We start from the raw sequence: 15,638 nt of genomic DNA, 5'->3' as shown, positions 1-15,638 counted from the left end.
GGAGGAGGAGACTCGGTCAGGCTGTGCCGAGCTGCTCAATCTGACAGCTGTGGTTGGAGGCCCTGCAGCATGGCAGGGTCTGCTGTCCCACAGCGGACACCCCAGCCCTTCCTACAGTGGGAATGCAGGGCAGAGCTATGGGGCGGGGGTGAGCTCCCTTCTCCACCAGCCGGTCCTTCCACTTGGACCCAGCTCAGGAATCGCTAAAGAGGCTTCTCCCATGGGAAGGCCAGGCGGAGCCCTGGTGGCCACTCTGGGGCATGGTCCTCACTCTGCACGTCTGACTTGCCTCCTCTCTACGAGGAGACATTCTGTGAGGGCGGGGACCTTACCTTCCATTCTGTTTGTCACATCCCAGCACACACGCACGGACAACGCACAGTCCGTAGGCGCTTAGTACGTGTCTGACAAAGGGAGGAAACGAACCAACCCGGATGCCCAACCCTAGGCTCTGCTCTGATCACTGGCCCCTCGAGTTCATTCATGGCTGCTCATGAATGAGCAAAGCCCCTGGGAATGACTCTTAGTTAGGCCACTCACTCTGTGGCTTGGGCAAGCTACGTATCATCTCCAAAGTGAGAAAAATTATGGCATCTATGCACAGGATTATTCTGAGAATTAAATGAAAATACACAGCAACTGCTTAGAACAGTTAAGTAAGTGCTCAATAAATATATCAAATAATATTGTTAGCTAGTTCCTGGCCTCAGTTTACCCATGTGTAAAATGGGGCTGTACCATGGTCCCCCAACAGGGTCCTGTGTAATATATGGCCCTGCATAGTAACCAGCAGAAATAGCCTCAGAAGGCAGGACTGCAGCCACAGGGGGACAGAATGGAAGGAACCCTCTCTGAGGAGTGTCCCACCACCCACCTCAGCTACCCATTTTTATGGATGGGGATGCTGAAGTCCTGCACGGGAAAGTCAGAAAGCTGGTCAAGAGCAGGGCCAGCACTGAGACCCAGGGCTCACCATCCCAGGTCACCATTTCCCACAACATACTTGGTTATGCCAGAAGGGTCACATTGGTCCAGTGGAGAGGACATGGGGCTTGGAGTCCCGCAGTCTGGGCTCAAATCCCAGCCCCAGCACTTCCTAGCCATGCGACTTTAAGCAAGTAACTTAACCTCCCGATATGTCTGGCAGGGCAGGTTGGAGTGTTGAGAAGATCAAATGAGTGAACACTGAAGCGTCTTGGCACAACGTCTAGCACAGGGAGGGTTCCGAAAATACGTGCGCCTTTCCCTCCCCTTGGGGAATTTAAGCCTGGGCATTGGGAGGTCCCAGCACGGAGTGAAGCTGCCTGTCTGGGGCACAGGAGCAAGTCACCTCTGGGCCTGTGAGGAAGGGCAACCACGCTGGGGGCTCCCATCACCCATGCAGGTTGAGGAAGGTCTGCGCACTGGGGGCAAACGGGAGCTGAACGGAGGTGAAGGACACAGAGCGAGATGCCCAGTCGCGATTCTCCAGCACTAAGCTTAACCCCAGGCTCCGTGCTCTACTTTCTCCCAGAGCAAAATCCCAGGGCAAGCCCCAAGTTCCCCCCCTCTCCAGGGTGGGAGGGTGGGTGTCGGATGAGTAGGAAGAAGCGCCGACTCTGCACCTCTGAAGGGAACCCTGGGGCCTGGGCTCCTCTCCTGGAGGCCACGCTCAGCTCATTTCGTCACATTTCCAACCAGCTGGTCTTAGGCAGACAACCCCTCAAGCCTGCAGACAGGCCTGGTTCTAAGGACAAGGAGGTGACCTGATCACTGGGGACACTGAATGCTACTCTTGATTATGTATACAGTGGCCTTGGAGAACCCACCCCCGTCCCAAGCTCAGCTGTCCAAGTCAGGCCGAACACCCCCCACACACACAACCTTGGGTACCGGGGGAGAGTAGAGCCACATGCAGCAGGACCCGCGGCCAGAGCCCAAGTCTGCACATGTCAGTCTTTCTGAGCCTCTGTTTCCTCATCTGCAAAATGGGGTGACTTCCACCCGTGAGTCTGTGAGTCAAGGGTGTGAATGCACTTTGGAAACATCACGAGGCATAGAGTGTACGGGGTTATGATGGCTATTGCTGTCCCAACCACTCACCACCGCCCCTCCCCCTCCAGACCAGCCTGTGCGTGGAGGTCCGCTATCAGGCCACAGATGGCACCGTGGGCTCATGGGACGATGGGGACTTCCTGGGGGATGAGTCTCTTCAAGAGGAAGAAAAGGACAGTCAGGAGACGGATGGACTGCTCCCCAGCTCCTGTCCCAGCTCCCGGCCGCCCGGCGAGAAGAGCTTCCGGAGGTAACAGGCGGGCCCCTCTGGCTGCCCACTACCCCCAAAGACACAGGGAAGAGGCCTGTGCCCTGGCCCCCCGCAGGCCTCTGTAGGCCTGGCTGACTCACAGCACAGATATCCGAGAGGCGGGGAGATGTTTCTGCAGCGCCCCCACCCCAGAGCTCACTCGGATCAGGCTCACATCGGGCACTGAGGGAGGCCGAGCTCCAACACGAGGGGAAGGGGCTAGACTTCCTGCTCTCATCAGAGAGGGCGAGAAGGGGCAGGAGGAGGCCCTGACCTCTCCGTCCCAAGCCCCACCAGTGCCAACCAGGCACAGGCAGCCCGGCCTCTATCCAGGCCCAGTAAAGAGACCCGAGAGAGTGTGGCTCTTCCTGCCAGAGTGAGGCCACAGGTCTTGGCTGGGCCCAGCCTCTCTTCTGTTGACAAGAATGCATGCAGGCACCCAGTGTCCAGGCTGCATGCCCTGCAGGTATCCTGCCGCACACAGATGACAGGAAGCTCAGTCCACACGCACTATTCTTACAGAAAAAGAAATGCAATTGTATTACTCTCACCACCCAGAGAGACAGAACCTGGGCTAAGCTAGTAAGATGTCATCCGTAGGTTCCCAGGTCACCGAGAATAACGTGTAAAATGCCGGTAAGTCAATGATGCAAGGACCAGCCTGTGTTTGAGAGAAGGGATGCTCCAAGCCACTGGAAACATCTCCCTCTAATCTCCTTCCACCCTTTTCCTTTCCAAGTAAAGTTTATTCAGTCCCCCTGCTGGAAAAAACATGGGTCCTAAATTAGTGCAACTGAATTAATACACTTTTATTGAACAAATATATTTTCCTTCTTTGCACTTGAACCACTTCGCAGCCCCTCACTCCACTCGCAACACATACACATGCAAGCGCGAGTGCATGCGTGCGCGCAGGCACACACACATGCGCACACACACACACACGCACACGCACACGCACAAGCTTGAGAAACCCCGGGGCCAGGCAGGGAGACTAACGGTAACAAGGTACGAGCAATCGTGCCTGCAGCAAACACGCCTGGACTGTCTACTCCGGGCCAGCCACAGGGAGGGGGCAGCCATGGCAGGGCCAGCTTGGAGCCCACCCCTCAGACTCTGGGCAGTCCCAGCTCTACCTCTTACTAGCCATGTGATCCTTGGCAAGTCACAAAACCTCTCTGACCCTCTCTCCTCCCCTGTACAATGGGGACCATAACAGTGAACTCCCCCTGCCCCCGCTGCCCTGTTGCTGGGAGAGCCAGAGGGATCACTGATGGAGGAGCAGGTTGTAACTGAGGCGCCGAGTGCTGCCCACACAAGGGCTGGTGACAAACAGGTTCTTTGTAGCAGGACAACACAAAGGCAGGAATCTGGCTGGAAATGGTCAGAGGAGGAGCAGAGACAGGGTGGGGAGCAAGGGTGCTGACGCAGTGTGCACGCCCCCTTCCTCTGTCTCCACCAGGAGACGGCTGTGCGGGGCTGGTTCAGAGGCTGCAGGCGGGCTCTAAGAAAGGGCTTCTGAGAACAAGGGTGGAAGGCACGTGAGGGCCGTCCGTTGTAGGGAAAGGTGAGCTGGCCCCAAATCAGGAGAGCTAAGGTCCACTAAGTCCCACCCTGATTGTGCCATTCGCTAACTGAGTGACATTGAGCACATCATTAACCCAGTAACAGGGAGGGGTTCAGCTAGTGGACATCTGGCTCCCTCCAACTCTGACATCCTGAGGGACCCAGAGACGCTCTGGACCCTTGTACACAGCATCGTGGGACACAGCTCTCCTGGGAGCACTTGGCAGTGGAGGAGGCAGCTCTCTGGGTGGCTGTAGCTGAGGCTGAGCCAGGCCAGTTTCTCTCTCAGGTCACAAGAGCGAGCCGTGTGATCTAGAGAAAGCACGGTGGGGACCCCCACACCTCCGCAGAGCCCTGGGACCCAGGAATAGAGACAAGAGGGCTCCTCCCCTCTTCTTCACAGCCTGGGTGGCCTTCCCACCTCTCGCAACCTTCAGTGGCCAGTCCCAGGACAGCAGCAGGAAGCAGGAACAGGAGGGGGATTTTTCATCCTGGGGACTGGGACCCGGGTGAGGGTGTCTTCTAGGTACCCCCCTTCCCTGCCCTGAGTAGCAGGGCTCATGGGAGGGTTCAAGCTCTTTCCCAGGCCTGAGGGCACCTTCGGGGTGGGTGTCGTTGCCACACCTTCTCCCTCTAGGTCTAGCCATGCAGCCAGCAGGCCTTGGGGGTCGGGGGAGGTCAAGAAAACTCTAGAGCTGGGCTGTTTGCTGGTGAGAAGAAGGTGGAGCTGGTTTAGAGAATGCGGGGTTTTCCTGCAGCTTAATTCCAGCTGCCCACACGTGCCAGCGAGTTCTGGGTCAAGGGGTGCTGAGGTGCTGAGTGACCCTGGAAGCTGGCCTCACAGCCCTAGACGTGGTGTCTTACCCTCGTCACAGAAGTACCTGGTAAGCCGGGCCTGCCAGCCCTGGGGCCTGGGAGGAAGCCGAAGAGCCCTCCAGAAGGGACTTGGCCAACCCCTTCGGCCAACAGGAAGACACCGATTCCCTGAAGAGGACACGAAGGGGGAAGGGGCTTCTGTGCCTCACCCCTTGGGGTCCATGTCAGGACCCCAAGTCCTGGCTTTCCCTGCACCTGCCCCCGTCTTTCATCCCCACTTGGGAAGGCCAATCCCTTACGGATCAAGGTATTCAAGGTGTGCAGTGCCCCTCTCGTCCCTCCTCGGCCGCAGTGAGCAGGACAACCTCCTTGCTGGTAGGCAGCAGCGTCCCGCCAGGTCACCTGACGCACAGGCTGTGGCTGGGGATCTGCTGCTGCCTGTCTGGGGGTGTGAATGGAGCACTCGCTGGCTCGGGGAGCAGATGCCATGAGCAGGCGGGAAACAGCCTCCGCCCAGGCGGGCCCCGAGCAGGCGAGGCCGACTCTCCCACAGGCGCCCAGAGGCTGATGTGGGAGGTCTTCTGGGCACTCTGTGCCCCTGTCTGTAGGCCTGGACCCCCTCCCAGCCCTCCCCCCACTCTCGCCCTGTGCCTGGCCGGCTTCTCAGGGACTTCACCCATGTCCACCCTGTCCTCGCCTCAGGGGGTCAGATGGCTCCCAGCAGGGGTGGTGTGGCCCTCAGGTCTCAGCTCCTGTGAGGGCCGCAGACAGGAAGGGGCCTCTGCAGATGCCCACCTAGCAAGGGCACTCGCTCCCGAGACCCTAAATACTGCCCTGAAGTTCCCCATCCTCCTTAGGCAGTGTGTGCGGCACGTCTGCCTGTTCACCCTCAAATGGAGCCGAGGGCTCCATCTCTCCTAGGCCCCGGTCAGTCGCGTGGCCTCTGAGCCACTCTGTCCACCTCTTTAGTCCCCGCCCCCAGGCCAGGGGCCTCGGATTTCTGCCAGGTTCCTGCGAAGAGCCCCTGGGGCTGTACCGGGAAGCAGTGCAGTGCAGTGGAGAACACAGGCCCAACCCCCAGCTCCGCTGTTTGGGGACCCACCTCCCATCTGTAAGGTGGGGCTCGCTGATGCCCCACAGGAATGTTAGGATTAAAAGAGACAATGCAGGCAAGTCACCCACCACGGGGCCTGGCGTGTGGTTGATGCTCAGCCAGTGTCCGTTTCCTTCCTCTGCACAGACTCCGCGCTACCCTGACACCAGCTTTTCCTACCCTGAGCAGTATCTGACCTTTTGGTCCAGGTGCTGTCACCAAGCTCCTGCTGAGCTCTGGCACAGCCACCCAGGGCCAGGGGCAGCGGGCTCACTCACAGTGTTCCCCTCACCTCCCCCAGTGTCAGTGTCGCAGAGAAAGAATAAATTACTAACCTCATGGTTAGCAGCTCCCAAAGCGGCTCAGAGGAGCCAGGGGCAGCCGGCTATGCTGAGATTTGGGGCAAGTGAGACATGATCCCCCTTCTCTGCAGCAAGCAGCACAAAATCGGGGTTCCCCACCCTTGCGTGTCAGCATACATCTGCCCCAGTCTCTGGAGAGAGAAGAGGCGTCAGCCCTGAACACACACACACACACACACACACACACACACACATGTATGCAAGTGCCTGTGTTTGCATACACTCACGTGCATGTACATTCTCCGGGTGACACCGGGGAGCAGCACACGCCACTGGATTCTGGGCTGTGCTGCTTCTGTCTCTGGGGGTCATATCTTAGAAAGGACAAAGAAAGGAACCTCAGCCTGAATCTTGCAGCTGAGCTACAGAGTCTCAGGCCTTTCCTCCATTCCCTGTATCCCACCGCTCTCTCCCCTTCTCGGTTTCTCCGCCTGGCCTGGCCCGCCTGCCCTCCATGACCCCCACCTCCTTCTGCTGCCCAATCCCCTCTCTGGTGTCCCTGGGGATGTAGAGGTTCCTGCCTGGCTTCTCTCTGCTGGGTCTCATCTGGGGGCCGGTAGGGGTAGGAGCCACTTTCCCTGTTCTCCTTATGGGTCATTCTTCCACTCCAGGGGAGACCCGCAGTAGCCAGGCACCTCCCTCCTATGCCTGGGGCCAGAGGGCAGCCGGCAAGTGTGTGTGGGGTGGGGGGGTTCAGAACACCCGGCCTCACTCCAAGAGTGCTGTTTAATCAGTTCCCATAGCCCCCAGAGAGCTGGAAAATCCTTCCCCAGCAGCTTTTGCCAGCCTGAGCTCCAGAGTTGCTGTGGCTCCCAAAGCAGCTCAGAGGAGCCAGAGGCAGCCGACCATGCTGGGATCTGGGGCTACTGAGACACAGTCCCCCTTCTCTGCAGCCAGCTGTTCTCTGCTCAGTGGTCTCCGCTGATTTGGGCAGCCAGAGACCCGGCTAATGTTAACCCCTCTGAGCTACAAACTGACCTGCTTGCCTGAGGCAAAGGTTAGCTGGCCAGAGCTGGCCAGAGCTGGGCTGCATTTAGGCCTTCGGGTCCTGAGCTGTCGGGGACGAGTCAAGTCCACCCGGGCAAGGTCTGTGCCAGAACAGGGTGTGAGGAGAGGGAAAATTGCTAATTGTTATTCGCTTTCTTTTCTTCATCCTCATTGTCACAGCATCGGGAAAGCATGAGAGAACATTCCAGAAGGGCTCCAGAGAGCTAGGAGCTCTGAGCCCTGGAGGAGTAGCTCAATTACAGCCCCACCCCCACCGTAGCACCTCCCCACCTACCTGTCTTCTGGGGACTGGATGTCCTCCTTACAGCACACCTCCTCACCCCTCGCCTCGCAGGGCAGGCTCAGCCCACGGTTTCACTCGAGGCCCCAGAGCCTGGGAGCTCCCCACCCCATTGGAGAGGACTAGGGGACAAGGTCAGGGAGAAGCAGGGTGGCCCAGGCTGGAGGGTAGCCAGGCTCCTCTAACCCCGTGCTCCCTGAGGCAGCTGCAGCCCACATTCTGGAATCACCAGACCTTGGCCTGGGGTGGAGGAGATCAGGGATACCTTGAGCCCCCCCTCACCAGTCTCACTCCCGTAAGCCCCCTCCCTCTCTCCCTCAGAACCAGGGCCCGTGGGACCCCTGCCCAGCAGTCTTGGGCCAGAGCAGAGGCTGTGTGGGGTGAGGGGTCTGTGGGACAAGGAGACTCCAGGGCAGTGCAGTGGCCAGCAGGGTCAGGGGCTAGGCTGCAAGAGTCTGTGGTCCACACACTCTCACACACGTCCCCTTGTCTCCTCATTTCTCCCCCCTACTCAGCAAAGGCAGAGAGAAGACCAAGGGAGGCAGAGATGGCAAGTACAAGTAGGTGTCCCAGCCAGGGCAGAGCCGGTGGGGCGCGGAGGCTCCTCACCACAGGGCTGTGGAGGGTGGGAGGGCCCTCTGTCCTGGGTGGGGCTAGGGTGGGGTGGGCAGGTGCCTGGGCCTTCTGGTTTCCACTCTCGGCTCCTGGGGGCCACCCTCCTCCCTTCGGTGTCTTGTTCCTCCTCCACTGCCCCCAGGCGTCCCTGTGAGGGAGGGTACAGCTAAAGGCCAGGGCAGGGAGGGGCCCAGAGAGCTAGTGGACTCCCCTTCCCAGAGTCAAGGCAGGGCTGGGCAGTTGGACATATGGCACCAGAGGCCCAGGGAGGACAAGCTCTGGGCACTGAGTGGCTGCAGGGCACGGCCGGAGCATGAAAACTCAGAAAGCCAAGGAGAGACCACCACTCTGGCAGCCCCACTATCTCCATTGCCCCAAAGGCTTCCTCGGGGAGGGAGACTGGGGCGCTGCATGGTGGGGAGAGGAGGGGACTCCAGATGGGAGAGGCCACAGAGGGCTAGAAAGATGCGAAGCCTGAGGTTATGAATGGGTCGCGTAGGCTCCCCCAAAGCACACTGGCGTCTGGAGACTCTCTGGCATCACAGGAGACTCCACCAGGGCAGGGGGAGCCCTGGGGCTGACCACACTGGAGAGGGCCTCTGGTCCACCCTCCTCCTTACAGATGATGAATCTGAGTCCCAGAACAGGGGCAGGGTAGGACCTAAAGCACAGAGACTCTGACTCCCCAGTAGACCGAGCAAGCCTAGAGCAGAATTACCTGGACTGTAATTTAATTCTCCAGACACACCAGTGAGAGCTGAAAAGCCAAGAATGTGGTCTTTATTTTCCAGATAAAGAACGTGAGCCCCAGAGAGATGTTAGGAGATTGGCTCAAAACTGTGGTCCGTATATGTTAAAATTTAGCTCATGTGAGGATATCATGGAAACACCACAACTGCATATTTAGGAGTATGAGCTGATCAGCACTGGTGTGGGTTTGGGGTCTCTACTAATGCAAAGATTTCAGGGAACTCATAGCCTTGGTCACTGCTCTAACAAAAGCATGTTGAGTTCCAACTCACACTTGTTACACACAAGCAGAGGAAGGATGATGCAGTGTGGACGCCGCAGTGATGGAGGAAACAGCACCATGTGGGACGAGCTCTGGCCCAGAGACCCGATGGATGGAGGTTACCAGGTTCACAGCAAGGGAAGAAGCGTCAGGCAGCGCATATGTTGAGGCTTGGCGAGGCAGCCAAGGAGCTGCAGCCCAGAGTGAGTGGGAGATGATGGCGGGTGCTGAGCTGGGGAGATGCTCTTAGAGAGAGAGTTCCAGGGTTCGGATTTCTCCACGGACACGTAGATGTAAAAAGCACTTATATGCAACACGAACAACCCGCCCATCCCCAAGCTCTCTGTCTGAGATGGGCGATGCTCTAAGGCCCTTCCTGATTCCCAGCTCTACAGTCGGTCCCCGGCCAGACCCACAGGGACTCAGACTGGCCGGATCCCTTTGACTGGCTACAGCTATAGTAGCAGGTGCCTCACAGCGTCGGCACACAGTAGCTAGCTCCCTAGCCCTGCCTCATCCTAACTTCTTGCCATCTCCAGTTAACATATGAGATGAAGCAAACCGGCATGTATTATGGTGATTTTAGTGTGTGGATCAACCAGCATGTATTATGGTGATTTTAATGTGTAGATCAAAAGGACTATTGTAAGACAGGAAAATGGGATTTCTAAGAAGAGACTGAACAAATTGAAACCCTTTAGCCTGAAGAAGGGAAAACGGTGGGAACAGTTTTCAATCTCTGAAAGGATAGCATGTGGCAAAGCTGGCTAGTTTCTATCTCCACTGTGGAGAGAGAAATGGAAATAGATTTAAGTTTCTGTAGGGAAAATTAAGACTCAACCCATGAAAGAATTCATGCACCCCTGAACAGGTGAGATTCTAGGATAGGTTTGAGGAGATGGGAAATATATTTCCATGATGCTGTTTCCTCGAGCCTTGCGAAGGGTTGGGTACCAGGGAGAAGTGAGAAGCTTCTTCCCTGGTGACCCTGGGGTCAGGATAAGTACCTGTGGTTCTCTCAAGCCTCCTTTACAGTACGGGCACATGTGCAAATGGGCCACTTTGGAGACAGGGTGGTTCTTGTATAAAGGGTCGACCTGTCCTGCCTGCTTATAGGAAGCTAATGAAAACTAACACACTTTCAAAGATACCTGTAAAGGCTGCAATTATGAAATTCCCTGTACCTGGTGAGTGGAAAATAAAGAAATAAGCCAATCAAGGGGCACTTGGAGTACATGGCCCCAAGTCTTGAAAATCTGGCCGTTTGAGCAATGCAAAGGACCACAGAGCCTGTTTCTCATAGATAGGAGTTTTTATCCTGATTACCTGAGGCCTGAGCTAATGAGCCTAGACACTTCCGACTGGAGCCAATCATGGGGCAGAAGCCTTGGACAATGAGTAGGCTCAGCCTGCAAGTTCATTTACGGTAATTACCGTCTAAGTCACAACTTTCAGAATAATACATAGACCGGAATTAATGAAACACTTAGGTCACTAAATTTAATTTGGTGAATGTTCCCAAGTCATGATAAATACCAAGCTCTTCCCTAGGACCCTGTGTGCATCACACAACCACAGCAACCTGCTTCCAAATCTGAGCCAAGAAATGAGCAGAGAATTGTCAGATCCATAAATGAAAAAAAGAGTTTACAGTGAGTGAACTAATTTAAAATCTTTTCCCTAGAAAGAAACACCAGTCTAGGTTGTAGGTGTATATCATTCTGACGATGGCGAATGCAGCAACAGGAAACCCAAGAGTGACTGTGAGTCCTACCCTGGGTCCCGCTGCTCAAGCTTTACTAAGCCCGTGAATAAGGAGTCACTGTTTGTAAAGTGCTTTCACCAGGCTGAGCACTGGCTTGTTTGCTTTGTCTGTTTCTCACCATATCCTATTTTTGGTAATTGTAGAACCCAACGAGACCAAAAGCAGGATTTTATTTTGAGGGGAAAAAAAGGCCAGGACAACAGAAACCTAATCAACAAATTATATTTTTTCAAAATCTAAATCTTTAAAACAAGTGGATAATCTTCAAAATTGCCTGATTAGGTTAACATTTATTTCAAAAAGCTCCTTTACCCTTTGCCAAGAGACATACTGCTTTCTGGGAACTGGAGCTGCAATCAGACAGAAAGGGCTCTTTCCATAGTGTCACTGATCAGAAAATTACGAAGGGCGGTGTCACTACAAAGGGCAGTGGTAGCGATGAATCGAAGAGCAAGTCCAGGAGAACAAACAGGCACAGAGCCTATAGTCAGAATTCCAGAAATTACACCTTCACTACACATTTCTGCATTTTTCATAAAAGGACAAACATCATTTTGAGATCTTCCCAGGCACACAGGAGTACTACCAGTGAGCCTGTCCACTTCAGATGGTTAAAGTTATATAGGGTTGGGAGAGAGGGATTTCTCCTTCGAATTGCTTTAGGGTATGGTAGAGATGGTTGGATAAGTATAGTTTTTTTGTTTTTTTTTTAAGTCTCAATCTTTACCTCCAAATATGTTTGTTTTAAGGAACAAAGTGACTTTCAAATTCGAGGGCCATAACTGCCCAAGGGATACTTCAAGTCCTTTTCCACTTGGGTGGGTCCATGGGAAGAGCATCTGAAAGCCACGATTTCCTGCCACCTAGCACTCCCTTTGGGCCACAGGCAGCAGGGCCAGATCCCTTCCCAGGACGCTGGGCAGCTGGCTACTCCAGGCAGGGCCTGCCTCTGTCCTGCCGCCTCAGAGCGCTTCCCCCAGGGCACTCTGTGTCTGGAACAGCCTGCGATGGTGATGGCATTGTATAGGTCACACATGGGGTGGGGCTAGGGACCCTAAGAATAGCACAGCCCAGGAATGTCGGAAAAGCAATGGTACAAAGTCAAACCCTGAGCCCTGCAGGAGACTCCTGGGAAATTCAGGAGAGAAGTAGTGGGGCAGTGGGGTGAGGCAGAAAGGAATCCCAAGCACTGAGACAGGAAGGGACCCATGGGGAGACATGGACTGGACCGAGGGCCCGCAGTAGCCACAACTCCTGAGGCTGGGCCTGTGGCAGGGGTCAGAGGACTGAAGCCAGCAGTCCTGCGCTTGGGGCCACCATGGGGGAGAAATCACACAGGATGCTGCAGTGTGAGCCAGCCAGGATGGTCCCTTCCCACCACCACACGATTGCTTCTGCTGGGTCCACTGATCTGGTCGATGTTATGTCACCAGCAATTTAACATTTATAGCAGTCTCTTCCCAAATGTGTTGACGCACAGGTTATTTTTGAACAAGCCGCTTCTCCGTAAACATGGGCATGGTCTGTGGGACTCTTCACAGATGACAGCCATCTGCAAACTGCCGGCACAGGGACCGCACCCGTGCCTATGAGTGCAGGCCCCGGAGCCTGTCTGCTAAAGTCCAAAGGATCAGGATGGGTTCATATTCTCAGAGAAGCGCAGTCCCACAGCATCGAGGCGAAGGAGCTGGGATGGGGTGGAAATATTGCTGGCCTAGGACACAGCAGTTTTTATGCTTCAATCCCATTTCTGCCACTTACCGTGTGACTTTGAGATTATTTTCACCTCTCCGAGCCTCAGCTTTTTCATTGGTTGAATGAGCAGAAGTATACGTCCCTCACAGGATTGCTAGGAAGACAAAATGCGTAGACATCTGGAAAAGCTTTTGGCCCTATGTAGTCTCTTTTTGGCCATTTTATATATGTTTTATATGCATTTATGTATATATAACTTATCTCCCCTTATTAGATGGGGAGAAGCTTTTAAAAATAATTCCAAAGGCATTAAGCTTGATTTTTTTTAGAGCTCCTTTCTTTCCCTTTCTTCTAATTGTTACATTCCAGACAAGGCGCTCCTGGAGGGTGCAGACACGTCAGCCTTCTCTCTCCCCTTTCTAGGAACTCGTGAACATGCTAGTGTGCCCTAAGTTGTGAGCTGGTGCCCCACGAAACGGCTGGCTCTTGATTGCTGCCTCACTGGGACACGGACAGGCCTTGTCCTGCGTATGAACAGCAAAGAAAAGGCCTGGGGTTGGGATAAGGCCAGGTTTGGGGGATGAGATGGGCTCCCCAATCCTGAGTAGAGGGGCTTGAGGTTTCTAGGTCATCTCCACGAGGACGGAAAGGTTTTCCCCAACCTCTCATTACCCAGCATAAAGAACAAGGATCTGGATCTAGAAATCATGGTCAGGCCTCCACAGGGGGATGCATGACCTTAAGAGAGTGGGCTTTGCTGCAAGCTCAGGGTTGGGGCCTCAGCCCGGCCCCACCTGGTCCCACAGGATGACAGTCTGCACCCAGCAGGAGGGACAATGGGAAGTGGAGGGAGTCAGGTATCCACTCATGCAATATGGATGGGGTAATGGAATACTGCACTTGGCCCCCGCCAATCCTACTCCTGGTCCCTCCTGGAGCCACGGACCGCGGGCTCGGCTGCAGGGACATCATTGCCCTCTTCCCTCAGCCCCCTGACTGCAAGGCCCTTCACCTGGGGGCACAGGCCACACCAAGCCAGAGGAAGAGGTAGGAACTGCAGATTCTGCCAGAAGTTCCTGGGGTTGGGGGAAAGAGAAGTTCGGCAGTGACAGGGGACAGGCAGAAGGGGCAAAAGCCAGGACCAAAGACAGACAGGAAAGGGCCCCGCTCCTGCTTTTCACTGGCGGCCAAGGAGAGACGGGAGAAAGACCAGGCAGGCTGTGGGCACCAGGGCCATGTGAGACCCGGACAGCTAGTTCCAACCCCGTCTCCCACCGCCTCCTCGGCCTCTGCCCTTCTGCTCTCACGCTGTCTGCCTGTCTGCGGTCCTAGGCTTGCTTTCCAACGAGCAGGCGTGGGGTGCAGGGGCAGGGAGGATGAGCGTGGGGACACTGGCAGAGCTGGGAGCTCTGAGAAGACTGGACTGAGGGCGCTGGGATCAGGCGGAAAAGTCCAAGACCCAGAGGCGCTCCAGAGAAAACGGCTCTTTCCAGCTCAAGGCCACCTTCCCCTCTGGCCGGGCCCCCATCCCGCTCCTCAGTGGGGCGAAAGGACGGCGAAGGACGAAGCGGAGGGGGCGCCTCGGCCCTAATTCCCCCCATGGCTCCCGGCGTGGGAGTCAGACCCCAATACATCCCGGGACCAGCAGGCGAGGGCCAGGGTCTCCATTTCCCCTTCTCTTCTGTGTTTGTGTGTTTTCCTCCACGCGCCCCTGTCCCTCCGCCTCATCCTGGCGTCCCCTCCTCACAGAGCCGGGAGGAGCGTGTTCTCCGCCATGAAGCTCGGCAAGAACCGGCCCCACAAGGAGGAGCCCCAAAGACAAGGTAGGACCCGTGCCCCTGCCCGCGGTTCGGCGCCCCTGACTGGGCCCTCCCCCACCCTGCAGGTGGCGGCCCCCCACCCGCTCCGGGGCAGGGTCCGCCTCCCGGCCCCCCTGGGATTGGTCGGCCAGGGCCACCTGGGAGGGGTATGGCCCTCATTGGCTGGCCCAGGAGCCAGAGGCCCCGCCCCCGTAGTCGTGGTCTTCTAGGAACCCGGACTCTGGGGCCCAGGGAGGGAAGGCGGCTCCGCGGGTCTAGGCTGAGCAGAGAGACCGCTGCCAGTGGGCCTGTTTATAAAGGCTCCTCGGGCCCTCATTGCTCCCCCGTCTTTTTTCTTCACATGAAAGACCCGAGATGTTTAATTAGAGGAGGGAATATCAAGAAGCGTTATTTGGCCGATTCCTTATTTCGGGGGAAAACCAGAGTCCCAGAGCGGTTTGATCAGAGGCCGGGCGGGTCCCTGGGGTGCGGCCAGCTGGGGAGGAGGAAGGCAGCTGTTTCAGAGGAGGCAGGGAGGCCAGGCGGACGATAAGAGGAGAAATGGAGCTGTTAGGGGAGCTGTGTGGGGGCCATTTCCCCATCACGGGCGCACCATCGGGGTTCATGGCTGCCCTCCCCAGCATCTCCTGTAGGGCCCAGTGGCCCTCAGAATCTCCCCCACTCTCTTGCCCGCAGGCCAATTCCAGCTGTGCCTTTCTCCTTCTAGACTGAGAGAGTAAAGCCGCTGGCTGAGGCCCAAACCCGCCATCCTTGGGTGGCTCCTCAGAATCGTCATTTCTTCATCCCGTTGGGTTAATACACACCAGTGCGGATTAGGTTCTGAACTCCATCAGCTGTTTTATATGGATAAGTTCCTTCCTAAGCCTCAGTTTTCCTATTTGTGATGTGAGAACAATGCCCACCTTGGCAGGTCTTGACTATAAGGACTAGAAATATGTATGCAAAGTTCCCGGCATTGTGCCTGGCAGGTAATAGCCACCCAATAAATGGTAGCTATTGTCGTGAGAGGAGCATAAATATGGATTCTTTATTCCCTACCTTCCTCCACAAAGGATGTTCGGTGCTTATGTAAGTAGTATACAATAAAAGAGCATTCAATTAAAATAAATAGGCAAGACCAGGCATAATGTCAATCAAAATCAAAGGTCAAGGCCAGGCGCAGTGGCTCATGCCTGTAATCCTAGCACTCTGGGAGGCCAAGGCGGGAGGATTGTTTGAGCTCAAGAGTTCGAAACCAGCCTGAGCAAGAGCGAGACCCTGTCTCTACTAAAAATAGAAAGAAATTAATCGGACAACTAAAAATGTATAGAAAAAACTAGCCG

General features: G+C 55.7%; 1 protein-coding gene across 3 annotated transcripts in view; it reads left to right on the top strand.

Annotated features, from left to right (window-relative positions):
* The window catches only part of OTOF (otoferlin), a 94,743-nt gene that overhangs the window by 37,929 nt on the left and 41,176 nt on the right, over positions 1-15,638 (top strand). For 2 of the 3 annotated variants that reach the window (XM_012652461.1, XM_012652459.1), the window contains exons 5-6: positions 2,103-2,284; positions 14,246-14,319. In XM_012652461.1, coding sequence (XP_012507915.1) covers positions 2,103-2,284; positions 14,246-14,319 — 256 coding nt within the window. Of the gene's footprint in view, positions 1-2,102; positions 2,285-7,924; positions 7,970-14,245; positions 14,320-15,638 lie in introns of all 3 variants that reach the window. The other variant, XM_012652462.1, reaches the window with a different exon arrangement.

This window comes from Propithecus coquereli, unplaced genomic scaffold (genome assembly GCF_000956105.1).
Source record: "Propithecus coquereli isolate 6110/MARCELLA unplaced genomic scaffold, Pcoq_1.0 Scaffold39, whole genome shotgun sequence".
Taxonomy (NCBI): domain Eukaryota; kingdom Metazoa; phylum Chordata; class Mammalia; order Primates; family Indriidae; genus Propithecus; species Propithecus coquereli.
Note: the sequence above shows the minus strand (reverse complement) of the source record. Positions and strands in the feature narration are given on the sequence as shown.